The sequence below is a fragment of the Thamnophis elegans genome, chromosome 2, assembly GCF_009769535.1.
Source record: "Thamnophis elegans isolate rThaEle1 chromosome 2, rThaEle1.pri, whole genome shotgun sequence".
NCBI lineage: Eukaryota > Metazoa > Chordata > Lepidosauria > Squamata > Colubridae > Thamnophis > Thamnophis elegans.
Window position 1 is genome coordinate 48,479,463 of NC_045542.1, and position 27,875 is coordinate 48,507,337.

Consider the following 27,875-nt stretch of genomic DNA (forward strand, 5'->3'; position numbering starts at 1 on the left):
AACCAATAAAAAGCCTGGTAACTGTTAGAAAGGCCTTGAAAACCTGGTTCTTCCATAGCCGCTAGGCCAGAATGCTACATTAGCCCCTCTCCCTTGTTTTGTTTATTTATTTTAATTTTATTCATTTCATCAAACATATATTAGATAACATATATAAGTATAAACATGATTTTGGATGCATGAAATGGATACTAATAAAAGGGAATATTAGAACAGGGAGGTTAGGCACATTGGTGTGCTTGTGCACACCCCTTACAAGACCTCTTAGGAATGGAATGAGGTCGACAGTAGAGTTTTGGGGAAGAAACCACAGAGTCAGGTAGTGCATTCCAGGCATTGACCACTCTGTTGCTGAAGTCGTATTTTCGGCAATCGAGTTTGGAGCAATTTACTTTGAGTTTGTATCTATTGTGTGCTCCTGTATTATTGTGGTTGAAGCTGAAGTAGTCATTGAAAGGTAGGACATTGTAGCAAATAATTTTGTGCACTACGCTTAGGTCAGACCGAAGCCGGTGTAGTTCTAAGTTGTCTAAGCCCAAAATTTTAAGTCTGGTGGCATAAGGTATTCTGTTGTGAGTAGGGCAATGGAGGACTCTTCTCGTGAAATATCTCTGGACTCGCTCAGTCTTTTTAATCATTTCTGTTGCATTTTTATTTTATTTTATTCACTTTGTTATAACAAAAACTGAAGGTGGGGATTCAGACTTCCCTCTCTTGCATAACAGTCCCACTTTACCTCATTTCATCACCTGGAGTCCTCAAACCTCCCAAAACCATGAAGCATATGCCACAACTACCAAAAAGCATTATCTTCTTGAACTAGGTGTCACCAAGATTTTTTTTTTCATTCCTGAAATAAAATAGTCTTTATATTATCATTCATTTTCTGGAGGGAAAAGGATTAATTGAAAAAACCTATTGTACATGCTAGGAATTCTGGAAGTTCCCATCTCAACCCAACTGGCTGGGTTTTGGATGCCACACTGGTACTATAGTCAAATCAAAAGCTGCATGTCTTTTGCATTATGAAGAACCAAGGAATAAAGTTCTATCTGCTAACATCACTGTCATAAATATTGTCCCCTGCTCTCTAGGTGCCGTGGGATGATTTACGGTATCTCTTTGGTGAAATCATGTATGGGGGACATATCACTGATGACTGGGACCGCAGACTGTGTCGGACGTACCTGGCTGAATACGTCCGCATGGAAATGCTGGAAGGCGAAATGTTTCTGGCTCCAGGATTCCTCATTCCACCCAATAGTGATTACAAGGTAAAAACAGGGTGGATCCAATGTACAGAGAATCAGGCAGGGGCAGGGCAGTAAAGATGGCCACTGCACCAGAGGTGGTATTCAGCAGGTTCTGACCAGTTTTGGAGAACCGGTAGCGGAAATTTTGAGTAGTTCGCAGAACCGGTAAATACCACCTGACTGGCCCCGCCCCATCTATTCTCTGTCTCCCAAATCCCAGCTGATTGGGGGGGGGGAGGAATGGGGATTTTGCAGAGAGAGAAAGCTTCACTTGACATAGAGAATACAGGAAGCTCATTTGGAGCAAGCCAAAACAGTTTTTAAATAGATGAAAAATAAAAGCACTTTAATTGTAAGCAAGTCAGGCAGATGCTCCTGAGAGAACTATCAAATGGGAGGCAGAGATTGGGAAGATAATCTAAAACCTTCCTGGCCATCTTCCAAGAGCTCCTCAAAATGGAGGCTGTCACTGGTCAGGCTGGCCTTCCTGATGCTTCCAATCCAGGGGTGTCAAACTCACAGCCACAGGCCAGATGTCCCACACACTGGCCACGCCCACCCCTGGTTTAGGGAAGGGGAGGTTGAGATATGTCACATGATGGCTCTGTGATGACACACGTTTGACACCCCTGCCCTCATCCATCAACTGAGGGGAATTTCACCCTTCTACCAAGAACTTCGTCCTGCAGGCCAGCCCTAGGCAAACTAACAAACAGATATGCTCTGGAGCGCCCTGCTGAAATACAGAATTTACTTAACTATCAGTCCTGAAATAGAAACAACAGCTGTGTTGTATGTGAGGAAGGTTTTAACAAGAAAACCAATTCAACCTATAAAGTCTAAATACGAAAAAATACTTCTTGGGAAAAGGGGAATATAGGCAAAGTTAACAGAAGACATGAATCACACAGAAAATTCAAGTTAAATGGATACAGAGTAAACTGGAAGCCATCATGTGAAGATCAGAATATCCAGACTCAGCTACTTGAATGAACGCATTGCTGTGTATCCACTAAAATTCTATTATATATATTCATAGGGCTATCATGAGTATATTGATGAAAATCTACCACCTGAGAGTCCTTATCTGTATGGGCTCCATCCGAATGCAGAGATTGGTTTCCTCACGGTAACCTCAGAGAAACTTTTCCGCACAGTGCTGGAAATGCAACCCAAAGAATCGGATGCTGGAGGAGGAACTGGCGTGTCCCGTGAAGAAAAGGTAAAATTGCATGTCATTTCCTGAGAAATGAAGCACCATAGAAAAATAGAGGATTGGTCGTAGAAAATCAATGTTCCGTCAAGTTTGCTTTTTGAGTTTTGGGAGTTTTTACCCTTATTTTTTTAATTTATTTATTTTAAATTATTATTTGTTTTTATTTTATTTATTTTAAATCACTTGACCTTTTTAATTTTCCTCATTTGCTCTGTCTCTCCCACTGTCAGGTTTTGTTTTGTAGGAGTTGGTTGATCTCTCATTCAGATTTAAATAAGGTTGGATCAGACTAGTATCTGGATGACAGACTACTTGGGAATTTCCAAGGTTGTTGATTAATCAATTAAAAATAATAATCCCACAAGACAGTAGTGTCTAGCCACCTCCAAAATGCTGTCAAGAAAACTGCCTGGTTGCAGCCCAAAGAATCACACTCAGGAAAGCTTTATCATCTTTTGGGGCTGTGCTGTGCTTAGCACTTCTTTGACCACATGAGAAGTAAACTTGATCATCCAAGTAATTTGCTTCCACAGCAAAATGTTCTAAGCAATAAAACATACAATTGACCTTTTGTGTGTCAGGTGAAAGCAGTGCTAGATGAGATCATGGATCGTCTTCCAGAGCCCTTCAACATGGTGGAAATTATGGCAAAAGCAATGGAGAAAACGCCCTATGTGGTAGTTGCTTTCCAGGAATGTGAACGGATGAACATCCTCACCAGTGAAATCAGACGCTCTTTGAAAGAACTGAACTTGGGGCTGAAGGTGACTGTATATTATTACATGCTCTTACTGGTACTGTCTTCAATAAGACAATGATCAGCTCTTCAGTTGGTGTACTGATCCAGAAAAAAGATGAGTTTTTGTGGTAGTATATATCAGATCAAGTTTCACCTGATGAACAGAAATGTCCTTCCAGTGAATTTAATCCTTTTTGTAACACCAAATTGGACTTTTGCTTTTCTTCTCTAGCAAATTACCCTGACCCCTCATCTCATTGCTTTATCCCCCCATCCCATCCAAATGCTTTCTCATTTTCTCCTTCCATTCATCGCATCTGCCTCCTGCCCCGTCCCGTTTCCCCCCCCCCCCGCACCCCTCCCCAGTCTCTTTGTTGCTGTTGTCATGAGATAGGGAAATTGTATGTATACTGAATATTTCTCTGAATGAGGGGAAATGGTTATCTATGCAGATAGGGACTCTATTTAGGAAAATTTAACCAGTAGTCAATTAATATACCACCCTCCCTTTTGGGGTCCTTGTTCTGCTCCTGGGTTTGCATGCTCATATACAGAACAAGACTGCCACTCACACACAAAGAGGCTGCAAAATCAGCTGCGGTGGGTAACTTTAGTTGACAAGACAAGCTGTACATATTAGATCTACTCTTTCTTTGGAGGTGAATAATCTTACATTCAGCGGGATGCGGTAGCTCAGTGGCTAAGAAGCTGAGTTTGTCGATCAAAAAGGTCAGCAGTTTGGCGGTTCGAATCCCTAGTGCCATGTAACAGAGTGAGCTTCCTTTACTTGTCCCAGCTTCTGCCAACCTGGCAGTTCAAAAGCATGTAAAAATGCAAGTAGAAAAATAGGGATCACCTTTGGTGGGAAGGTAACAGCATTCTGTGTGCCTTTGGCATTTAAGTCATGCCAGCCACATGACCACGGAGACGTCTTCAGACAGTGCTGGCTCTTCAGCTTTGAAACGGAGATGAGCACCGCCCCCTAGAGTCGGGAACGACTAGCACATAGGTGCGAGCGGAACCTTTACCTTTAATCTTAAATTCAGAATAGTAATTTTTGAGTGATTATATAATGAACACAAGTTTGTGTGTTTACATATGTAAAGATTGAGGGAGCTAGATCCAAAGTGTGGCTGAGATATGATGTAATATACTGGCTCACACGGCTTCCTTAAAAGCTGTCTCTGGTTCTTTGCATGAGTCGGCACAGGAACAGGCTCAAAGCTTTTCCAGGAATTGCCAAAGCAACTCTTCAAAATAGCTGTATGAGCTTTCCAGAGGACATAGACATTTTAATATTTCAAGCAGGTGTACTTTATTGTACTAATACTCTTTTGCAAAGGATTTCTTTGAAGTGCTTAGTTGGGAGCTAGAAGCTAAAGTCCTAAAGCTCAAAAACATGGAGATTGCTTCTCCTTTGAAACTATCGCACAAGCATTCAGAGACGAAAACTGATTTTTCATGTTGAAAATCATTTTTGTGTATGCTATATATATGCTTTTGATTCATATTACAATCAGTCATCCTCTAATTTCAACCCTGGCAATTACAACAGTAACTGGGAAAATAATCTTATTTTCTCAGCAGTGTGTTGGGAAATTTAAATTGCCACACAGTACCATAATTAACTTGAAGGAAAATGCTGAAAAGTCCCCTGAAAGAATTTGCTTATTGGGTAATGCAATACTGAGAGGATCTTAATTAACATTCAGATAATCAGGACCAAGTGTGGGATGCCATTTCCTTAGTTACCCTGAAAATTATTCAAATGGACAATATGTTCAGGCAGGATGTTCTGATAATGGCAACAACTAATTTACAACTTTTACTTTTTCCAAAGGGTGAGTTGACAATCACAACAGACATGGAGGATTTATCCAATGCTCTTTTTTATGACAATGTGCCTGAATCCTGGACAAAACGTGCTTACCCATCTTTACTTAGCTTAGCAGCCTGGTATGCAGATCTACTGCTCCGGATCAGGGTAAGGACCATGAAGCCTTAGTTAAAACCTTCCATGCTAGGTTTTTTTTAAAGTACTTAGTTGTAAAATTTACTGTAAATTCTTTAGGCTGATTTTTTCAAAAAGCTGACCTGCCCTTAAGCATTGTTCTCCTATTAGGATCTTGTTTGCTGAGCTTGGTTTTCTTCTGGTAAACCTTTCCTTCCATCCTTCCAAGGTCGATAAAATGAGGACCCAGATTGTTGTGGGCAATAGACCGTTGGCTTACCTGAATGGTCGTTCTCTAGGCGCTGCGGAGTGTCCAAGCACGGGTTAACTTCAGCTTGCTACCCAAGGAACTGAGTTTTAAAATTGATTGTAGCTCCGCCTCCTGGTTGCCTCAGAGGCTCAGTTTCAAAAAACGAAGAAGATCAATAGTCCATAACTCGAACCAGACAAAGTCCAAGTCCAAGACATGAAGGTGCTAAGAACACACCTTGCAGCCCCACCTTAAGGGTGGGTTTTGACACTCCGCAGCGCCTAGAGAATGACCATTCAGGTAAGCCGACGGTCTTTCTCCTAGGCGCTGTTTGGAGTGTCCAAGCACGGGACATGTCAAAGCTATGTCGAAGTCGGGAGGGAAGCATTGTCCGGGGCCGCGGTGCTTGCCACGACTCTCTGCAAGACTCTTCTCCCAAATGACGCCTCAGCAGAGGCGAACGTGTCAAGTCTGTAGTTACAGATGAATGGAGACGGTCCAGTCCACGTTGAAGCATGGCAAATTTCTTCAATTGGCGCTTGAATAGCCCAAGCGGCCAAAGTCGCTGCGCTCCTCGTAGAGTGTGCGGTAATACGAGGGGGAACCAGTCTGGCCTGAGTCTCGTAGGCCATCTTGATGCTTGCCCTAAGCCAGCGTCCGATGGTGGAGGACGTGACCTTCTTTCCCATGGAAGCAGGTTGGAAGGAAACAAATAAGGCTTCCAACTTACGGAAAGGAGCAGTCCGCTTTATGTAAATGTGCACCGCCCGCCGCACGTCCAACTTGTGCCATGTTACCTCTCTCTGGTGCCTGAGACGAGGACAAAAGTCCGGAAGTATCGCCTCCTGCGCCCTGTGGAAAACGGTGTTAATCTTCAGGACGAAGGCAGGATCCAACCGTAAGATGACTCTATCGGAGTGGAAGATGCTGAGGTCGCCTCTAACTGACAAGGCGGCCAACTCCGATATCCTGCGGGCCGAGGTGATGGCGACCAGAAGGGCAGTCTTAAGGGTCAGGTGGCGTAGGCCCACCATCCGCAATGGTTCAAAGGGTGACTCGGCAAGCGCCTGCAGTACAACAGTCAAGTCCAGGTAGGGTACCTATGGATGGGAGGCAGAAAGATGTTGGATGCCCCTTTCAGGAAACCCTTTACCTGGGGATGTCTGGAAAGCGGTAGCTGAGAGTCAGAGGACAGAATGGTGCTCAGAGCAGCCACTTGTCTACGGAGAGTGTTGGGCGCAAGCCCTTTGTCCAAACTGTTCTGCAGAAAATCAAGGACCTGCGGGATGGTCACGGAAGAGGCCACTAGCTGACGGTTGAGGCACCAACAGGAAAAGGCCGACCAGGTTGCCTCGTAAATTCTGACGGTGGAAGGTCGTCTAGAAGCTTGAATCGTCTGGATGACTCTGTCAGAAAAACAGTGAAGCCTCAGGAGGTCCCCCTCAAGTGCCAGATGGCCAACTGCAGCCACTGGGGCTCCGGATGTTGGATGGCCCCCTGGCTGAGGGAGATTTGCTCCTGAGGTATGCGCCACGGCCGGGATACCGACAGACTGACCAGGTCGGCGAACCAAGTCCTCCTCGGCCAGTGAGGAGCTACCAGAAGCACCTCCGCCCCCTCCTCCAGTATTTTCCGGATGACTTGCGGAATCAGAGGAAGAGGAAGGAAGGCGTACAGTCGACCTGGAGGCCAGCGGGATCTTAGAGCGTCTGTGCCCTCCGTCCCGGGGCAGTGGAACTGGGTGAAGAACCGGAGGAGGTGCATGTTGGTTGGCGAGGCGAACAGGTCGACCACCGGGTGGCCGAACCTCTGGGACAGCTGGCAGAACAGTCTCAGGTGCAGCCGCCATTCCGAGTTCTGGATGGTGATCCTGCTGAGCCAGTCCACCGTCACATTGTCCATGCTGGAGATGTGGTCTGCTCGAATTGAGGCCAGATGTCTCTCCGCCCAGCGACCCAGGGCCTCCACTTCCGACATCAGGGCCAGGGACCGTGTGCCGCCCTGGTGGTTGATGTAGGCTTTGGCTGCTATGTTGTCCATCAGAATCAGTACATCATGGTCCCTGACCTGATTGAGAAAATGGTGCAGGGCGAGTTTGGCCGCCCGGAACTCCAGCCAGTTGATGTTGTGGGCGAGCTCCACCTGCGACCATCTGCCCTGGACCACCGAGGTCCCTAGATGAGCGCCCCAGCCGAAGAGACTGGCGTCTGTGGTGATTATCAGGCGCTCCGGCTCCCTGAAATGGCTGCCCATGAGGAGGGCATCCGACAACCACCACCGGAGGGATCCAAGGACCTTCGGGGGGACCCGTATCACGCGTCTGGAGTTGCTGGCCTTCCTCCTTTGGAGAGGGATCAGGAACCACTGCAGTTCTTGTGTGTGCAACCGCGCCCACGGGACCACCGAGATGCACGATACCAGCTTCCCCATCAGCTGTGAGAGAGAGACGACTGATGCAGACCCGGTCGAGCAGATGCTCCTCACCAGGGTCCAGATGCTGTTTATTCTCTCCTGAGTGAGGAAGACTTGGCAGGTCTCAGAATCGATGATTGTTCCAAGATGCTGGATTCTGCAGGTCGGGTTCAGGTGGCTCTTGGCGAGGTTGACGGAGAACCCGTGGAGCTGCAGGACCTTGATGGTGGTGGTCAGGTCTGCGTGGGCCTTCCCCCTGGACGACGAGTGTATAAGGATGTTGTCCAGGTAGCATTCCAATCTCACGGGAAGAGACCGGAGCCGTGCAGCCACAGCAGCCAGCAACTTGGTGAACGTCCGCAGGGCCGACAAGAGTCCGAAGGGGAGGGCCTTGTACTGGTAATGGCGATCGGCGAACTGGAACCTCAAGAACTTGCGATGCGCCGAGTGAATCGGAACATGCAGGTACGCTTCTTTCAGGTCGATCGAAGTCAGCAGATCATCCCGTATGACGCAGCCCAGGATGGTCTGGAGAGACTGCATCTTGAAGCCCTTGTATGCTAGATGTTTGTTCAGCTTCTTGAGGTCCAGGATCGCCCTCACCCCACCTGATGACTTGGGGACCAGGAAGAGGATGGAATAAAACCCCGCCTTCTTGACCCCGGGGGACCTCCTCTATGGCCGCTATCTCCAGGAGGTGGTCTATCTCCACCCTCATCAGTTGGAGCTTGTGGGCGGACCTGGGGATGGGGCAACGGAGGAAGGTTCGAGGGGGAAAGGACAGGAACTCCAGAGTCAGCCCATGATGGAACGTATTCCTGACCCAACTGTCCGTCGTCGTTTCCTCCCACTGGGCGGCATAGAGCTGAAGCCGGCCGCCTATGGGGGGAGACCTGTGACGGTCACTTGGATTTCCGAAAGGATTTGTTTGAATAACCCCCTCGGAAAGGCTTGCGGAACCCCTGCTGTCTGCCTCTGTCCCTAAACGAGGACCTATCCTGGGAGCGATCCTGAGGGGGTACGTAGGCATGACTGGAGCCGCCGGAGGAGGTGGAGGGCTCGCTGTTCGAAAGGAATTCTTACGAAAGGGCTGGCCCTTCCGTTCCTGCTTTTTGGTGACTGGAGGGAGCACTTGGCGTTTGTCCTTGGACTCAGTTAGGAATGGGTCCAAGGCCTCCCCAAAAGAGCTTACCCCCTTTGAAGGGAGCGGAAGCCACCTTCCATTTCGCCTTCATGTCAGCCTGCCTGTGCCGAAGCCACAGCAGGCGTCTCGAGGTGACATTCGAGGCCAGGGCCCTGGAAGAAAATTTAGTGGCCGCCAGGGAGGCGTCGGCGGAGTACTCCACAGCGGCAATAATCTTAGTGATGTCCTGCCTAGTTCTGGAGTTCCCTGCCGGAAGCCCAGCCCACAACTTGCGGAGCCAGAACAGGGCTGCCCTGCCAAAATAAGAGGAGCTGGCGGAAGCGCGCATGGCCCAGGCGGTAGCCTGGTGGGTCTTAAGAGCCGCGGATTCTGCTCTCTTGTCCTCCGCCTTAAGCCCTTCCAGCAATTCTGCGGGAAGGGAAGAGGGGGAGGTTAGGGCCACGATAAGGTCGTCCACCTGGGGAAGCTTTAGGAGTTCCTCCAGTGGGGCCTCCATCGTGTACAGCTTCCTATCCGTCCCACTAGGACTGGCCATGGTCCCCGGCTGGGCCCATTGGCGTTGGACAATATCTAGGAATAACTGCAGGGCCGGAACCAGTTCTAGGGGTGGAGGCACCTCCTTAAATAGGCCTGCACCAGGGTCCTGGGGCCCTATGGCCACATCTGTGGCCTGCTCAGATGGAGGTTTGGCTGCAGGGGCTGGAAGACCCATCTGGGGCCCCGCTGCCCAGGCCTTGGTGAGAATGGCCCTAAACATAGTGGGGTTGAAAAGGCCTGAACTGGTGGCCTGCTCAGGGAGGGGGTTCTCATCATCCGAGAGAACCGGGACCTCTACCTCAGCCTCTTCCAGGTCTGAGACCTCACTAAGACCCATTGGGGTAGGAGATGATGCCCTAGCTTCAGGGGCCTTAGGGCATGCAACCTGGCTGGCAGCAGTTGGGGGGCCACAGAGGGCAGCTTGGCCGCTAACTGCAACATGCCATCGGAAATGCCTTTTGATATGGCTCGTGTCACAACCTCCTCCATGGTCTTAGATAGAATGGCCTCCTGACCCTGGGGGGGAAGAGCTCCAATTCAGAGGGAGCCAAGGATTCCTCCTCAGCCATGGAATGGGTAGGTGACCCCAGGGATGCCCTATGAGGGTTGGGGGAGAACCTAAAATCCTCACTGTCTGGGCCTAAGGGAGATTCCCCTTGCTGGGAGACACTCCAGGGAAAACCACCCCCGATTTCACTTGGGGAGGGTTCCACTGAATTCTTATGCTGTGCGGCCTGGGCCTTCTGGAATTGTTTCTCCAGGGCCTTCTGGCGGCGCATTGCCATTTTTTCCTCAGCCTTAGAGGTCATCCCGGCTTTAGGCTGATTCTCCCTGGGGGAAGAGCCCACCCCAACACCCTTGGCCGATGGATTGGGCCTACTTCGCTTGGTGGGTGTGGGCCCGGTCTGGCTGCCTCTGTGCTTCCCTTCACTGCTGCGCTGAGGGCTGATCTGCTTCTCCATGCTGTCAGCAATCTTGAAGGAACAGGCCTGATGATGGGTAGGCCTGGACCTCGAGTCGGGCCTGAGGGATTAGGCCTTGGATGGCAGATGAGGCCTTAGTGGAGCTGGCTGCTGAATCAGCCAAGCGCCTGCAGATCCCTTGAGGCAGGTAGTAAGGCTGGCTAGGCCCAAGTTCCCTGCGGCCGCTGGTCCAAGATAGAGGAGGGCAAGAGTCTGTCTGGCCACCCAGCGCAAGACCCTAGGCTTAGGGCGGCCCTCCGCAGCGATCTGCGAGGTGGGACAGGCTGTGCGGCAAGGCAGGAGCCAAAAGGAACGAAACGCGCCAAATTCGGCAATCCAAAATGGCGGTCGTTCGCACGCGCACGAATTAAGCAGCGACAGGGCTTTGGGGAGCCTAACGCTCCTCGTGAGGGGATCCCTGGCTGCCTAGCTTGCCCCTCAGGCTCAAGAGGCTGCTGCTCCAAGCACTCCGACCTTACGTTCGCCCAGAACAGCGCCTGGGCTGTCAGCGCCGCAACTAGCCTGTCCCAGTGCTGCGGAGGCAATTAGAGCGATCGGAGGCTTGATAGGCAACAGATGAACTGCAAAGTAAATACAGCTAAATACTAAGCTAAAAACGAAGAAATAGAATAAAAGGAGCTACACTAACTCTAGGATTCGGGGTCCAGCTTGCTGTACAAGGACTGGAGCCCCAGAAATACGTCCTATAGGGCGACTGAGTTTTTTGAAACTGAGCCTCTGAGAGGCAACCAGGAGGCGGAGCTACAATCAGTTTTAAAACTCAGTTCCTTGGGAAGCAAGCTGAAGTTAACCCGTGCTTGGTCACTCCAAGCAGCGCCTAGGAGAAATGCTGACTCTATAAACCATTTGGAGAGGGCTGTAAAGCATTGTGAAGCGGTATATAAATCTAAGTGCTATTGCTATTACTATGTTGTTGTTAGTTGTGCAGTCGTGTCTGACCCATTGTGACCCCATGGACAACATTCCTCCAAGCCTTCCTGTCATCTACCATCCTCTGTAGTCCATTTAAGCTCACGCCTACTGCTTTAGTGACTCCATCTAGCCACCTCATTCTCTGCCGTCCCCTTCTTCTTTTGCCCTCAATCTTTCCCAGCATTAGGCTCTTTTCCAGTGAGTCCTTCCTTCTCATTAGGTGGCCAAAGTATTTGAGTTTCATCTTCAGAATCTGGCCTTTTAAAGAGCAGTCAGGGTTGATCTTCTCTAGGACTGACCGGTTTGATCGCTTTGCAGTCCAAGGGACTCGCAGGAGTCTTCTCCAGCACCATAGTTCAAAGGCCTCAATTCTTTGGCGCTCAACCTTTCTTATGGTCCAACTTTCACAGCCATACATTGCAATATGCACTTTTGTTGGCAAGGTGATGTCTCTGCTGTCTAGATTTGCCATAGCTTTCCTCCCCAGGAGCAAGCATCTTTTAATTTCTTGGCTGCAGCCCCCATCTGCGATGATCTTGGAATTACTATACTAGGTAATATTATCATTTGATGGCTTTTTATGAGTAGCAGCCTGATCAGGAATGGTGTAGATTGCCTGTTTCCAATTTGATTAACTAGTTTGGTTGACACTATTATTTCTCTGAAAATTGCTCCTATCTATTGTATTCTCACTTAATCTATTTAATTGCTTGGTATAAGGATGTGCCTCAGGCTGCTTGCTTCCTTGTTGGATCACTGCTTTTTAAAAATAGTTTATACACTGGGATTTTATGTGTTTGTTAATGGCTGATCGATCAGAATGCCTTTGGCTTTTACAAATTCTCTCGCATTGATCTAAAACAGTTTCCCAGGTGAATTTATGGTTGCATTTGTCTACGTGCTATGAAATTAAAGAATCATCGTGTTTTGTAAGAACTAGTTTATGGATGTGTTCTGATAAGCTGCTTGTTTTTTCTACTTGGTGACATTCAGAATCCTTGCATTGTATCTTGCAAATAACTGTCTGTCTGTCTGTTCCGTCTTCTTCAGTTGTTGGGTCTTTGGGGTTTCTTCAGATGTTTTAGAGAGATTTTTTGGAATTTTTATTATTCTGATGTCTATAGCAAATGAAGTAAACTGCTTGCAATTTTTAAATATTTTTGGGTTTTATGGGAGAATTGATCTTTTCCTGAGTTGTGGTTGGGTTCTAGTTGGCTGCATAGAAAAGATTTTTTTTTCTATTTTGTTAACATAATGTTACTTTACTTTGAAGTTCTTGGCTGTATGGCATTCTTACACAGCTTTTCTTGCAGACAGTTGGATTGGTAGGGTACCCCTTGGTTGTTATTTTTAGTACACCTGAGTTGAAACTCTGGCACTGTTTCCTCAGAAATATCTAGGAAGAGTAGTCGGTTTCTATTCTCTTCCCTTTTGAAATTATTAAATTAACTATTAAGGATATTCTTGAGTTTCCTATTGTCCTCCTTTGACCATGACAACTGTGCATCTACATAACAGGTGTATAGTTTGTTTTACATATGTGGGAGGACTATTATTCCAGCTATTGCATGCCTTGCTTGTGTTATGAATTCTGGGATTTGGTGTTCCCACAGAGCAGGCCTGGCAACATTTAAAAAAAGAAACACTGTAGCTGCCAGGGAGAAACTATGCCACTACCTTTAAAAATTGAAAGGAGAATGAGTTGGTATCCTGCAGTCAAGAAAAAACTTTGTATTTCCTTATCTTCTTCCAGATCTCTGCAATACCTTTCTGTTTCTTGGTGACCCACTTAATTTGTTTTTTTTCCTTTTAAAAGTTAAATAACAGAAGCAGAACAAAACAGACTCACATATTATTCATAAAAGAATGGTTTTATTGCAGTGTTTCACCCAAAGTTATCACAATGGCCAGCAATAGACAAGTCTCTAGAAATTCTGCTAGGTCCAACAGCTGTCCCCCACCCCTTTTCTCCCAGTGTTTTTACAGAAGACTACAGAAGGAATAAATTTATAGTAGCTTATACCAACACTGTGATCCATTTGTGCTCCAATTCTTTTGTAAGTTTGCCTTGACAAAAGAAGTTTTTAAAACAGAAGATTGTCAAAGCTCCTGTACCTTAACGCTGTTTAATAGTACACAAAGCAAAACAAAAAGACCGCTCTCTTTGTCTGGATTTTTTGCTATCACCCAAATCTCAGAGTGCTTACTCCAATTTGTTCAGCAAATTTTATTTAATATATCTTCCCATTCAAGCTGTATATATTTTTAAAGAACACGCAGGAGAATTAAAGGGGCAATATGAAGTATGTGCGGTCTTTAATATGCTTATCTATAAAACACTGCCACTATTTTCATTTCCAGGAGCTGGAGGCTTGGACTACAGATTTTGCCCTGCCCACAACTGTGTGGCTAGCAGGTTTCTTCAATCCTCAGTCTTTCCTGACTGCCATTATGCAGTCCATGGCTAGGAGGAATGAATGGCCTCTTGACAGAATGTGTCTCTCAGTGGAAGTTACCAAGAAAACCCGGGAAGATATGACAGCTCCACCTCGAGAAGGCTCCTATATTTATGGGCTTTTCATGGAAGGTACAGACCATTCCTCTAGTAGTGTAGATAAGATATGGACATTGTTTTGTGGGACCCCGAGTTTAATTTCAAAAACCTTCTCAAGCATGAGTGCAGCTTACAAACAATCATTGGTGTTTTCTTCCACAGCAATTTGCCGAACAGATAGGAAGAGGAGAAAGAAAATAATTTTGGAAACAGAATTTTCAGATTTTACTTTGAGACTAAAGAGATAAATTCCTGAGAGATTTTTGCAGAATGTTGTTTTTAGGCTTTCTCTATCAGTGTTGCATCTGTTCCACAATTCTGTAACCAAGAAAAATAAAATAATTCAGGTGCCCATTTCACATTCTCCAAAATTAAAGAATAGAAGAGAATTCTTCAATTGCTGTTCAATGACAGCTTCTATAATTACCATGGGAACACTGAGGGTTGCAGGCCAATATATCAGGAGTGCAGTGACTTTGAGTAACCTTGAAATTAAAATTCCTCTTTGGGAGTTTAAGTCCCTAGAGTCAGGTCCGACACCTGGTGACTGCATAGATGAATATTCATTACCTCAGCCTGACCCCTAGTGCATCTCATATATATTCCAACGACTACCCTGTCATTTCTTTGATCCATCCATTCACAACGTGATTTTTTTCTAGCCCATCATCTACTTGCTTCCATTGTTGATCGCTGCTGCAAAAGAACAGTCAGCTTTAATTTGGTCCAGGTTTTATTGAATGATTACTGCAGTCTGTGGTACCCTTATTTTCCATCTCCAGATCTATAATTCAAAGACAACTATATTTCTATCCATCTCTCTTTCTTTTTCAGTGTCCAACTTTCATCCTTATACAAAGACTATTTATTTGACAGAAATTATGCTAGAAATCAGCCACTTGGCAGTACTCTTTGCACCCACAGCAGAATCAGAAAGAATCCTCTAAATTCATTCTGAGAAATAAATATTTGACACCACCATCCCCACCGACCAAAAAAATAAACCAGACAGATGTTTGGCTAGCTGCCTCTTTTATTTCATATCAGTAGAGGGCAGCAGATCCATTGCATTAGCAAACCAACCTGTGTTTAAAAAACAAGAGGACAGCTTCCACAATCCTTTCTACTTTGGGTCTAAGATACATTCCCCCCCCCTCCTTTTTTTTTTTTTAGAAGCTGTTTTTTAAAGTTGAGCAAAACAAGCCTAGATTTTTCTGCTTAGCTGTGTATGAATGGACTTTACGTTAAAAGACATTGTAGGAGTGCACAACCTTCTGCAATAAAATAATAGCTGCTACAGGCCAAGGGCAGGGTATGAATCCAATTGTTTCATTTTGCTTATATTCCTGTAAAGCATGTTAAGTAAACCACCGGCATAGCATCAAAAGCAAGTGCAAACCAAAGTCTAGCAGGTAGCCTTATTGCTAACGTTAGCAGGTTGATGATCATGCAAACTCCCTTTCCTTAGCCTTGCTGCAAAACAACTGCTCTTGAGAGTACTGCCCCATATCGTTGCAGGTGCACGCTGGGATACTCAGACGGGGGTCATCACGGATGCACGCCTGAAGGAGCTGACGCCTTCGATGCCAGTCATTTTCATCAAGGCCATCCCTGTGGATCGCATGGATATCAAGAACGTGTATGAGTGTCCCGTGTACAAGACACGCACAAGAGGCCCCACCTACGTCTGGACTTTCAACCTGAAAACAAAAGAGAAGCCGGCTAAGTGGATTCTTGCTGGAGTTGCTTTACTCTTACAGATTTAATGCCTGATAACATTTTGTCCATTCCATCACAGGACTTATATCCTTTCCCTGAAAACCCCAAGCAAAGTAATTGTAAGTTTCAAAATAAAATTTATTTTAAAATATATCTGGCCTGATGTTCCTACTCAAGTGATCATTAATAACATTGTTCCTATATTTAATTATTCTCCCCAATGACAGAAAGGTGGTCTGCCCAAATAGTGGCTCTGCAAGCACACACACACAGAAAGAAAGAAAAATAAGACTGCAGTAACTATCACTTAACAGCTTATGGCTTAGCCAGACATCTTCACCTTACTGGCCATACATGGAACTTGGTGAAATTGTAACTTGCACTTGCAAGGATAGGCTAGCCATAAAACTCATTTCATTAACTAAACCTGGTCAATCTAATAGTGAAATAATTTGCTCAAAAGTCTGAATGTTAAGGTACAAATGGAATCTAAACCACTTTGAACCCAGAGTCACCTCTCACCCAACACCTACTTATCCTGGTGATAGACATTTCTCTGTACAAACACCAGGACCTGTTCCTGCTTTATCATCTTGGATTGCCTCTATTAAACCTACTAGGTTACTTCTGAGCTGCCTGTGAGGTCATGCCCATCTAGCCAAGTCTTTTCACTTCTGCCTCCCACAATATTGGCTCACCACCAGATCTAACTTGGATCACTGTCAGGCTTGTAATGAAACTCAGCTCTGGAGTGTTGAAATTGCACAGCCAGCATTCCTTAAAAATGCACAATGCTTGATAGGACATTATCACATTTCCATTCAAAAAAAGACTTGTTATGATGTCCAAAAATTGTAAATAAATGTGCACTTATTCAGGGAAATTATACTACTTGTACAATCAATGAATTTCTCCTGTCTACTTGCCTTGTCTATTCAAGATAGACCAGTGCATGAGACATATTAGTTATTGTTGATATGAATTAAATTTATGTTATTTCAGTATATACTTGTGTAGTATGTAAACTATCTTTCTGGTATAAGATTTGAACTTACTTTTAACATTTTGCTCTCCAAAAAGTAAATAAGCAAAATAAAATAAATATCAAGAGGCCATTGTGTGGGGAAGGAGAAAGTGTCCACAGGTGAATGATGCCTATCACTTCCTGATAATTATTATTTAAAAGCACTCAGTGATTCCTGAAGTTTTAGGAATCTGATTACAAATGTTAATAAGCAACTTTTATTAGGCTTATCTAATTAGCAAAAAAGCCCATACATATAAAGGTAAAGGTTCCCCTCGCACATATGTGCTAGTTGTTTCCAACTCTAGGGGGCAGTGCTCATCTCCGTTTCAAAGCTGAAAAGCCAGCGCTGTCCAAAGAAGTCTCTGTGGTCATGTGGCCAGCATGACTAAAAGTCAAAAGCACACAGAACACTACTACCTTCCCACCAAAGGTGGTCCCTATTTTTCTACTTGCATTTTTTACGTGCTTTTTACAGCTAGGTTGGCAGAAGTTGGGACAAGTAACGGGAGCTCACTACATTATGTGGCGGTAAGGATTCAAACTGCCAAACTGCCAACCCCTCTGATCGACAAGTTCAGCATCTTAGCCACTGAGCCACCGTGTCCTTATCTAATTAGCAAATTTTAAAAACCCATATATTCCTCCAATTTTTAAAGAAAAAAAATACCCAAATATATCCTTAACTTTTTTTTAGTCTTACACTGGAATTCACATCTTTAGAGCAGTCAGTAACAGCAAATCTAGGCACCTGCTAAAAATACTCATTGATCTGATAAAAGGTAGAACATGCTTACTGTAAGGCTGTTTACTATCAAATACAAAGGTATATTGTAGTCTTTGATTAGAAGAGGTATCGTGTAGCTTTATGCCTGGGACACTAACAGACTTCTTGTTTATGTGGTGCTCATCCATATCACTTCTGTACCCAGCTCCAAATTGGCTCAACTTATCTCATGTTGCACATATGTTTTCCCAACAGAGCTTTCACCTCAGTGCCAACCCACTGCTGATAAATTAAAGCCACATCGAAGCTATATGGCAGGAAAGTAGTTTCTAATCAATCTTGTCACCTCTCCCACCACATCTTTGCATGCTTGGTCTTCCCAAAAGCACTGGGCATGGGAAAATTCCCCAGAGAACTGAGAAAAAAGCAAGCAAATGAGGGAAGCTAAGATAAGGCCTGCACTAATGTTTTGCTCTCTTCCTTCCCCCACTCTGCCTCATCCAGTCACACCAAGAGAGGAATGCACTGCCTTACGCTGAACAGCAGCAGTGGCTGCCCACGTGAGGGCAGCAACACCGCAAGTCTTGTGCCTGAGGCAGATGTAAAGGACCCACTGTATTTCAGGATCTGTCACCAAGGAGAGGACGAAAGCACATTGATGCAATGGGGTGAATGATCCCATATCAGATGAAAAGAATTTCCACTCCTCAGCAGTTCACAAATTAGCTTCACACATTACAGTCAAACATTATTAAGGAGCAAGACTATCGCAGGACTGCTTGTAAATTCATTCTATTTTTTTTTCCATTCAGCAATTGAAAAGAATTATCTGAAGAATTATGCAGGACTATTAACTCAAACAGTAGAAGGCCTGCAGTTCTCTGTGTGAAAATTAAATCTTGCTTCCTTGGCAATTCGGAGCATGCATCAGTTTTCAAAGCAGATTTTTGTTTAAAGGCAATTTTTAATGTACTTCCAACATTTAAAATGGTATGTATTAACAGCATAGTAAAATTATAATCTCCGCTCTCTAACAAAATAATTATCTATTGATTCTTTTTTCCTCGTAGCAACTTGGTCACAGTCTTTTCTTCTTCTGTTTTGCTCTTAGCATCAGAAGCCAAAGCAAGGAAAATAAGGACCCACTCTGTGTTCACAAAGTACATTTTACTATTATTCTTTTTAAAATCTACCATGGTTGGAATGAAACAACAGAGGAACTTGGCTGACCAGAACATATTACAATAAGTCTAGATGCATTCTTAAGTCAGCAGCAGGGGAGGTTCTTCAGCTCCTTTGAATTACAAGAAGGAAAGGGCATGAACTTTGCTTATGCAAAGGGAAACAAAACAAATAGCACTTCAGAGAGAAACTGAAAAGGGTACAACCCTAGACTCTTTCCCCAACTGCCAATCCAACCTTGCTAAAGCCATTTAAGACCAAAACCGTGAATTTTCTCCTCAAAATCTATTTCTAGCCGACTAACATGGTGCTTTAATGAAATCTCCTACAGCAGGGCTGTCAAACTTGTGGACTTGCGGGCTGGATGCGTCACGCACTGGCCACGCCCACACTTGGTTTAGCGAAAGGGGGGAAAAGTCATGATATGTCACGTGGCAACACGAATTTGACACCCCTGCCCCTGCCCTGAATTACAGTCACATCAAGGACTTTTTCTCTCCTTAAGTTTGTGGATGAAGGGCTTATCAATAGCAAGTACTAGGAATAATTTTCTCTACTCTTCAGAAGTGAGGTGTTTTTGACGACAACGTCCAAACTCTCTTTGTTGGCTCCTAATTTTTTGCATCATTTCCCAGCCACTTTATTCCCTCTGAGGCCCACTCCAAGTGTAATATTCTTACTACATTATTTGCTTTCTAAAGAAAATTGTAGCCAGAAGCTGAAAACTGCAATCCACCAGCTATTCTTATAGTCCCACTCACATTATTTCTGAGTAGCTATGCTGTCTGAACCTGAGAGAAGACAGCGCTCAGGAACATCTAGAGAGCTACAAATTTCCCTCCCTTACACTATTTACATACCCAGGGGGAGGGATTATTCGATATGACTAATAGATTAGTATATTAAAATTACTTAAAATCCAAAAATTAGTTTCTTGGAATCTAGTGTTTCTTATTGTAAATGCTGCAGGAAAATGTCTATGGAGTCTATAGAACCAAAATACCAGAAGAAATGTGGCAGCACTTTTTCCAGCTAACAAATTTGTTAATTCGGTGCTACCAAAATTCTTTTGATTCCTCAGAACCTAGGTACCTATTCAAGGGTACAACAGAATTAGATTTGTGCTATCTCTGGCTATCCTATACTGTTCTAAAGAAACACACAACAGATGATGGGTGCGGTATTTAACTATCATAGAACTATTAAAAATAGTCTTCTTACAAATTAGAAAATACATATCTAAAAATATTTAAACATATAAAAAATCTCAAAAGCCCAATGTAAATGTTGTCTAAGACTTCTAGTATCTAAGAAACAGGTATTCAATTCCTTTTATATCTCCTCATAGTTACCAACCCAAAATAAAATTCTCAGATAGGTAAAATAACATTTGGATTATATGAGAACACACATTTATGTAGTGATATTAATTACTAAACAGAAGATCCATATAATCCTCTGAGCTTTCTTTTTCTCTGAAACAGATTATGGACAGCCTTTTCTTTTCCTGAAGGGAAATGTTCAGGTTCTTTTATGACTAATTTCTAGCCATATGAAAAGGAACAGGCCCAGCAATTAAATCTATTTTCATGTTGGGTTGAAACCAACTTGTGTAGTTCTTAAATATGCTCAGTTTCACAAATGAGTAATAGGCCTTGAGGCTCACCATTAGTTAAGTCTTTATGAGCAATGTCTCCTCCCAAAATTTAAGTCCTCCAGGCAGTCTTCTATTGAAAGAAGAGGGCTGACTCTTGGGTGCCCCTACCCAGTAGATTCATTCTTAGATAAGCCTACTGTATGTCTGTTTACCTCAACAATACAGAATTTTATGCTTCCCTGTCCTTTCACGAGTCCTTATTTTAATTTTGAATTTCTGGGGAGAAGTTTTCTCACTGCAGAAACAACAAAAATCAAAACAAATTTCTTTATTCGTGGCCGTATATATTTATGACAGAAAATCAATAGCTGATACATTATTGTGCACCAAAAGGAAATAAGTGAAAGGAAATTTATACATGTTCCAGAGGAGAAGGCAAAATTTAGTTCTATGTTTTGCTCTGAGATAGTTGGCTAAAAATATGTCTCACTGTTCCAGCTATTTCTACTTTAATAAAACTGAGTTGCTACCTTACTCTTTGAAAAAGGTCTCTCCGTTTAAAAGGCTTATTTTTGTTTAAATAAGATGGAAATGTACAGAAATGTATTTGTAACTTTTCTTAACATAAATATATTTTACTCAAAAGAACAGGGCACATTCAAAATTAACATAATTTTGATATATTTGTACCCTTACAGACTCAGAATTCTTAAAAAACCAAAATAGTGTTCCACAATTGAATTTAAAGTGTAGAGAGATCCAGTTATTTTACATATAGCTTTTAAACATTTCCCAGAAGAAATCTGATCTATGATTGTGAGAGTTGACACCAAGAACTCAAGACTGCATAATGTTCAAGAACATTACACATTGTAAAGTACCTTAAAATGAAATCAGCCCCTACGCATTTCCTGTTAACTGAAGTGCTTCCCAATAAGAGGAAGCTATAAAAAGCCTCATATCATACTCACCAAGACGATCTGTCTCTCCTTATTTCAGAAGAAGTTCTTAATCAGAGGTGTCAACATCTTCACCCACAGCTTGACATAACGGCTTGGCTGATCAAACGTTGAAGAAGACACTGTACCAGAACGGGAATAAAGTTGCTCCTGCTCCTAGAGTAAGAAAATTACAACCTGAATTTCAACATTTGCTCTAATTAGTACCTCCTGATCTGTAGTCCACCACTGCTACTCAAGAACTAATAAGAGTCTACTACCATCACTGTCTAGCTTAACTGTTTTAAATCAAAATCAGTTTGACCAGAATCCTGGTATTTCATCCAGCAAATGTGATCAGAATTCTGTACAATCTTTCCAGAATTTGGCATCTTAGATGCTGATTGAGCCAAACCCCAAGTAATTGCAAACACAGAACCCAACCCACATGTGTATACAAACATACAAAGAGGAAAGCACTGCAAGATTGGCTCTATGGTTATTCTTTTTTCCCGTAACACAGCCAAGCCCTGAGCTATAATTGTCCCAAAAGGAAACCCAGCTTTGATCTCCAGAGACTGGGTTGCTCATTTCTCTTTAGAAAAATCCAAGGCTCCATTCAAAAACTAATGTGCCGTCAAGGTTTCAATGTGGTTCCCAGAAATGTTAAGCTCTTTAAAAGTACAAACAGTACAGCTGGAAGGAAAAGTGAATGTTTCTATTACAAAGCATACACATGGCATTTGAAAATGGTGTTTACAACACATGAATATTTCATCTGAATTAATAAAACAGGCAACTATACGTAAAGAGCTATGATATCATTATGGGACTCCTGCCCACCTTCAACCAAGCTACACATTTCTATTCTCAATTCTTAAAATATCTTTAACGCCCGCTAAGCCTATGCAGCCCACACCACTTAGCCTATGCAAACAGCATTGCTATGCTCTTTTTCTTTCCTTTTTCCTACACTGTAGATCCCACTGAGGTTTAATAAGACCAGGTTTTTTTTGGGGGGGGGGAATAAACGGATCCCATTTAATACTTTTCCATCTGCCCAACTGATCTGAAGAACACTCCACAATATGGCTTCTAATTTCACATAATAATTGCAGCTCAATAGAATGCAGTGAGAAAAATCCTAAGGGGGGGCTAATTGAAGGTTCTGTTCTGAGAGCAAGAAAACCATTACAGACAGGAAGAACAGCCTTCACAGAGGGTGCTGCCCCATGTGACTGCTCCATTCTGAGGTTCATCATCTATTAGAGCATACAAAAAAGACCGAGGAATAAGCCATATAGGAAAAAAAGAAAGCTTTTCAAAAGGTTTAAGGAAATATTCATTTCATCTCTCCTGCTTGGATCCACCAGAATGACCACAGGACAGACATTGACTTTCAAAAAGAATTCGGAAAAGTAAACTAAATAAAAAATGATAACTATAGCTTCTCCTAGAGCTATGATGGCGAACCTATGGCACACGTGCTACAGGTGGCATGCAGAGCCCTCTCTGCAGGCACGCCAGCCGTCGTCCCAGCCCAGCCTCCCGCTAGCCAGCTGGTCTTCGGATCTCTGCCATGCATGAGCGGGGGGCAAAGTGCATATGTGGGGGGCTTGCATTGCATTTTGGAGTGTCATGCAGCACCCCCGTGCCCCATTTTTGCTTCCAGGTTGGTGCAGGTGGCCTTCCAGGCCCAAAGCAGGGTGCGTCGGGGGGGGGGGGGCAGCCCATTTTGGGCCTGGAAGGCCTCCTGCACCAACCTGGAAGCCAAAACGGGGCATGGGGGCATATGCGTGGGGGGCAGGGTGCAAGTGGGGGGGGTCATGTCCATGGGGGCGGGGTGCAAGGGGGGCACACTGCATTGCATTGCATTATGGATATGGGCTTTTGGCAGGTGATGCGAAAAGGTTAGCCATCCCTGCCATAGAGCTATCTAGAAGACGTACAGGTGGTGCTTGCTTAACTACAGTATTTAGGAATGGCAACTCCCTCTCTAAAGGCCGTGGTCATAAAGTGCACCGTCATATCACTGTGTCAACTTATGAAGGCAATTGAGAGGTTCTGGTTGCCAGTGAATCCTATATGGTTGTTAGGTACAACATTATTGTGATCATCATTTATAATCTCCTGATCATTATTTACAATCCCACTGACTTTGTTTGTCAGGCCATGAGTATAAGACCGGTCAAAAGTCTACTCATTCAGGACCACTGTAAGTCTGAATGGTTGCTGAACAAGTTGTTAAACCTGTACAAACAATAAGCAAGTAAAACACTGCTTTTTATAGGACAAGAAATGATAGCAATTTGTGTGCTTTCATTCCTCCAGTTTGTCTCTGGCTTCTGAAATACCCCTTTCACTTTTCTAACCACCTATGGATGAAGGCCATGACCAGTAGAGTCTCTCTACTGGTACAGCAGCCGTCACCCCGGCCTAGCTCTACCACGCATGAGCGCGTACCTCTTGCTGGCCAGCTAGTCTTTGGGTCTCTGCCACGCATGTGTGGGCATCGGGGCCTTTACCAATCTCCACAGGTCCCCCTGCCAGCACACCCTACCTTTCTACTCCATTTCTGCCAGCCGTGCCTTCCCCGATCTCCACAGGTTCCCCCCCAGTGTACTCCATTTCTTCCGCCTGCACCAACCTGGAAGCCAAAACAGGGCATGGAGGTGCCACGTGAGGCCACTCCACACCTCATTTTGGGCCTGGAAAGCCTTCTGCACCAACTTGGAAGCCAAAATGGGGCATGGGGGTGTGTGGGGAGAAGGATGCATGTACGGGAGTGTGGCAAATGCACAGGGACCGCTTGCATTGCATTTTGGGAATTAAGGCAAGAACGCTTGCATTCGCACATGTACGGGCGCACTTTGGGCGCTCAGCACCAAAAAGATTAACCATCACTGGATTAAGGCATACAAAAATAAGATAAATTAAAGGAGGATCAAGTTCAACCTCTAACAAAACGAATTAAATTAGGCAAATGGCAAAGTCTATTTTCCTTGTCACACAAGATTTCAAAAATTGTGATGTGTGGTGGCATGAACTACATCAGCTTCCCTTTCCCTCTTCCCAAAGTGCAATTCCTGCCACTTCCTATATTTCTGAAGTGTTGCACACAAAGTAAAAGCATCTCTTCCTTCCCAAATCGTTCACAGATGCCACAGAAATAAGGAAGGCATATAGCAAGGCTGCCTTTTTTTTAACGTTTTACAGATATCAAACATTTAGCCAAAGATACAGTAGTTCCACTGCTTCTGATTTCTACAAAACGAGATCAACGATCAAAAGACATTTCCTTGAAATGTCTGATATAAGTAAATAACATGGGGTCAGGGGAAAGTTCAGTTCTGACTACAAGTTGCTACTAGTAAAACAAAATATGCAGCCTCGATGTGCATTATTTCTGGGATTCAATTCCAAAGGAACTGGGTACATCTTAACTGACTATACACTGAATATTTATATAGTTCTGGTTCTCAAGGGGAATAAAAGAACCGTTTAAAGTGCATTTGCAATATTCAAAAGATTAATTCTATGAGCTCAGAACAATCATCGTTTATTAAGCAAGTCTAGATGAAACAATTTACAAGGGCAGCACTGCACAAAATATTTACTTGTTGTAGAAGCAAGACTACAGCCCACCCTTGATTTGTGGGAAGAAAGCCAGGGAGAGACAGGAATTTATCTCATAATAGAATTAACAAGGCTTATGAGTTATCTAAACACTGGGAGCTACTGGAAACAGTTTCTACAGATTTTGCTTGGGAAGTGAAGAGTTGCTACATTTCCCCCGCAACAACCCCTCAGATGGGAGAACCGCTTCAGAGAAAGACAGAGGAATTAATTTACAACCAGAATAACATACTTTCACATTTTTCTCATGCTCTCTTCAAATTCCTGGGTCAGCTTCTTATTCAGAATTCTTCCAGCATTCAACTAATTAAGGTAGTGGATCTTTAGTGAAAGTCATTTTTTTTAAAAGCCCTTTGTCGATTCTCAATTACTGATTTTAAAAAAAAAAAAAAACCTCCTGTCGCACCCAAACCCTCAGCCCTATGAAGTAGGCCCAGTGCTCAAAAAAAACAAGAGTCCATGTTGCTACAAACCTGATGGAACTGCTGCTGTAGGGCTTTGTTTTCTGTCACTATCGCAATCTGTGCTTCCAGGTCACGATGGACTGACCTGTACCCGAAATTAGGAGAGCCAATCAAAGTGAAGCAGGGCAGGCAGCTTCCTGCTAGGTACAACCAGAGGCCTGCAAGGAAACATAGAAAGGAAATATGGCAGACAGAGGAAGTGGCCAGGGTAGCCGTTAGGTGCTCCAAACAATTGTTTGTACTGTAACAAAAGCACACTGAACGTTTTGTTAGGTTTACCAGCAGTGTAAATCATTAAAAGTGAGCAACCAGGAAATAGGGACGCTTCCCGCCAGAGATTGTCATCCAAGTCGTACGAGAATTAGCCTCCTTCAGCTTGCACAATGCAATCGCCACATGGCTCAGACCATGTTCTAATTTCCATTGCTACATTCCAGCTGTCGCAAGTCTAACTAAGGCCCCAATATTATACTTACCGCATTTGAAAATAAATAATTACAACGAAGACTGCAAGAACATGCCGGAATTGAGGCCGTTTTAGCAATTTTTAATGAGAAATTAAAACAAGGGCTCCTTTAATGTTATTAGGATAAATGGGCGGGGAAAACTGTACCAACTTGAACTCCTGCAGAGTACAATGAATAAATAAAAACTGTATTGACCTACCAGATATAGGCTACACCCATCCTAACTCCCCACATGATACTTTGCTTGGTTTTTTACAATGATATCAACATCAATAAAAAGTCATAAACGGCTAATAGTAATCATAACTGAAAAATTAATTTGGGATCTGGGGAGGATATAGTGTGGCTTCACATGCATAGATAAATTAAGTTCATTATTTCAAGAGTGAACAGCTCTTAGCAATCAAACCTACAGCAACACCTACTTGCCAAGCTCTTCCCCAACTGAAGCAGACAGCAGGAATGTCCCAGCAGTATTTCTAACATGGTATTTATTTGTGTAATTCACAACACAAACAATACAGCAATACAACTCGCATTCTGAGAACATTTTCCCATGGGAAAAACATATTAATATTTTAAATAAAACTCCTTATTACTACTATGTTTCCCCCGAAAATAAGACAGTGTCTTTATTTTCTTTTGACCCCGCTCAATAAGCACCACTCTTGCCAGCCTTAGCGTCGCTGGGCCTGCCATTCTTTTGTGATGCTACTAAAAGAAGGGGCGTGGTAGCTAGGGGTTTGGGAGAGCGGCCTTCATAAGGCTGTTCTGCATGGATGGCAGGTGCATGCAGGGCACGTGGGCATGCCCCCCCCAGGGAATGGCGGGGAGTGGCTGCGCATGTGTTTAAATATTTTAGGGAAGGGCTTATTTTCAGGGGAGGGCTTATTTTTAGCGCCTGTGCTCAAAAGCCAGTTGGCTTATTATCCGGGGGAGGTTTTATTTTTGGGGGAACAGGGTAGATGCCGCATTATGATAGAAGCCGTTGTAGAATCCAAAACAAATTTATCCCTGTATTTCTAATTCTAATCTTCATCCTGGTAAATAAGGCTTTTTTTTTTTGATAAACAAGCCAACCTTCATTGTATCTTTAAAATATGCCATGATCACATGATATGCTTTAATACAGATACTATATACTTTCAGCTAAAATAATGAGCAACCAACAGTTTTGATGTCTCTTTTAGGAAACTGAGCCTCCATCCGGCAGTTACCTTTTCATCACACAGTCACATGTGCCAGGACAAAAGTGGCACACACCCATTTTGCATGGTTTCCTATTTTCTAATCTCTTCCTCTTTACATACAAAAAACTAAAGCATATTTCAAAACACCTGTAATAACTCCCCCAACTCCCAAACATACACATGCAATCACAAGGCTTCCCTGCAGCCTGGGATCTAATTCATATCACAGCAACTAAATGAGACCAGAGCAGAAAGGGCTAGTAACTTTACTCATGGGGGATTCATTTGCCCCTTCTTTTTAATTTTTGAAAGGGACTGGGGATGGGCTGCTGAAGAGTGACATTTTGCAATTGGGGCTAGGTGGTACAACCTGGAGGAGCTGTGAGGGTCGCACTTCACCTTGAGATGTAACACTTACAAGTTTTGAAAATATTCCTGATGCCATTAATGAGGTGAGTACAGTATTGCAGTTTTCATGCAAGTAGTAGACTGCCAAAGAAAACACACCCTTACAAGTTGCATTGAAGAACCTGCAGGCAGTACATCTAATGAATTAATTATGCTCCTAAAACTTGGAGTTTAAACATCCATGCTTTTTCTGTTAAAGTGCTGTTAAAATTATAAGAAAATTAATTATAGGATTCTTCCTTCCCAAGTTAAAGGTAAAGGTTCCCCTCACACATATGTGCTAGTCGTTCCTGACTCTAGGGAACAGTGCTCATCTTTGTTTCAAAGCCGAAGAACCAGTGCTCTCCAAAGACGTCTCTGTGGTCATGTGGGCCGGCATGACTAACGCTGAAGGCGCTTGGAACGCTGTTACCTTCCCACCAAATGTAGCTCCTATTTTTCTACTTGCATTTTACATGCTTTCGAACTGCTAGGTTGGAAATAAGCCCTTCTAAGTTAGCAATTTCCTTTATATTTCTGCTTTTGTTTTCTTACACTTGAAATAAAATTAGTCACCCAGACACACTCAGTTG

At 43.8% G+C, this 27,875-nt stretch overlaps 2 protein-coding genes across 2 annotated transcripts in view; one reads left to right on the forward strand and one right to left on the reverse strand.

Annotated features, from left to right (window-relative positions):
* The window catches only part of DNAH17 (dynein axonemal heavy chain 17), a 150,911-nt gene extending 133,928 nt beyond the window's left edge, over positions 1–16,983 (forward strand). The window contains 6 exon segments of the mRNA XM_032239003.1: positions 1,095–1,274; positions 2,293–2,475; positions 3,051–3,233; positions 5,049–5,192; positions 13,759–13,984; positions 15,470–16,983. Coding sequence (XP_032094894.1) covers positions 1,095–1,274; positions 2,293–2,475; positions 3,051–3,233; positions 5,049–5,192; positions 13,759–13,984; positions 15,470–15,717 — 1,164 coding nt within the window. The 3' untranslated portion in view covers positions 15,718–16,983.
* The window catches only part of PGS1 (phosphatidylglycerophosphate synthase 1), a 44,470-nt gene continuing 32,158 nt past the window's right edge, over positions 15,564–27,875 (reverse strand). The window contains 3 exon segments of the mRNA XM_032209609.1: positions 15,564–15,651; positions 21,172–21,315; positions 25,248–25,396. Coding sequence (XP_032065500.1) covers positions 21,196–21,315; positions 25,248–25,396 — 269 coding nt within the window. The 3' untranslated portion in view covers positions 15,564–15,651; positions 21,172–21,195.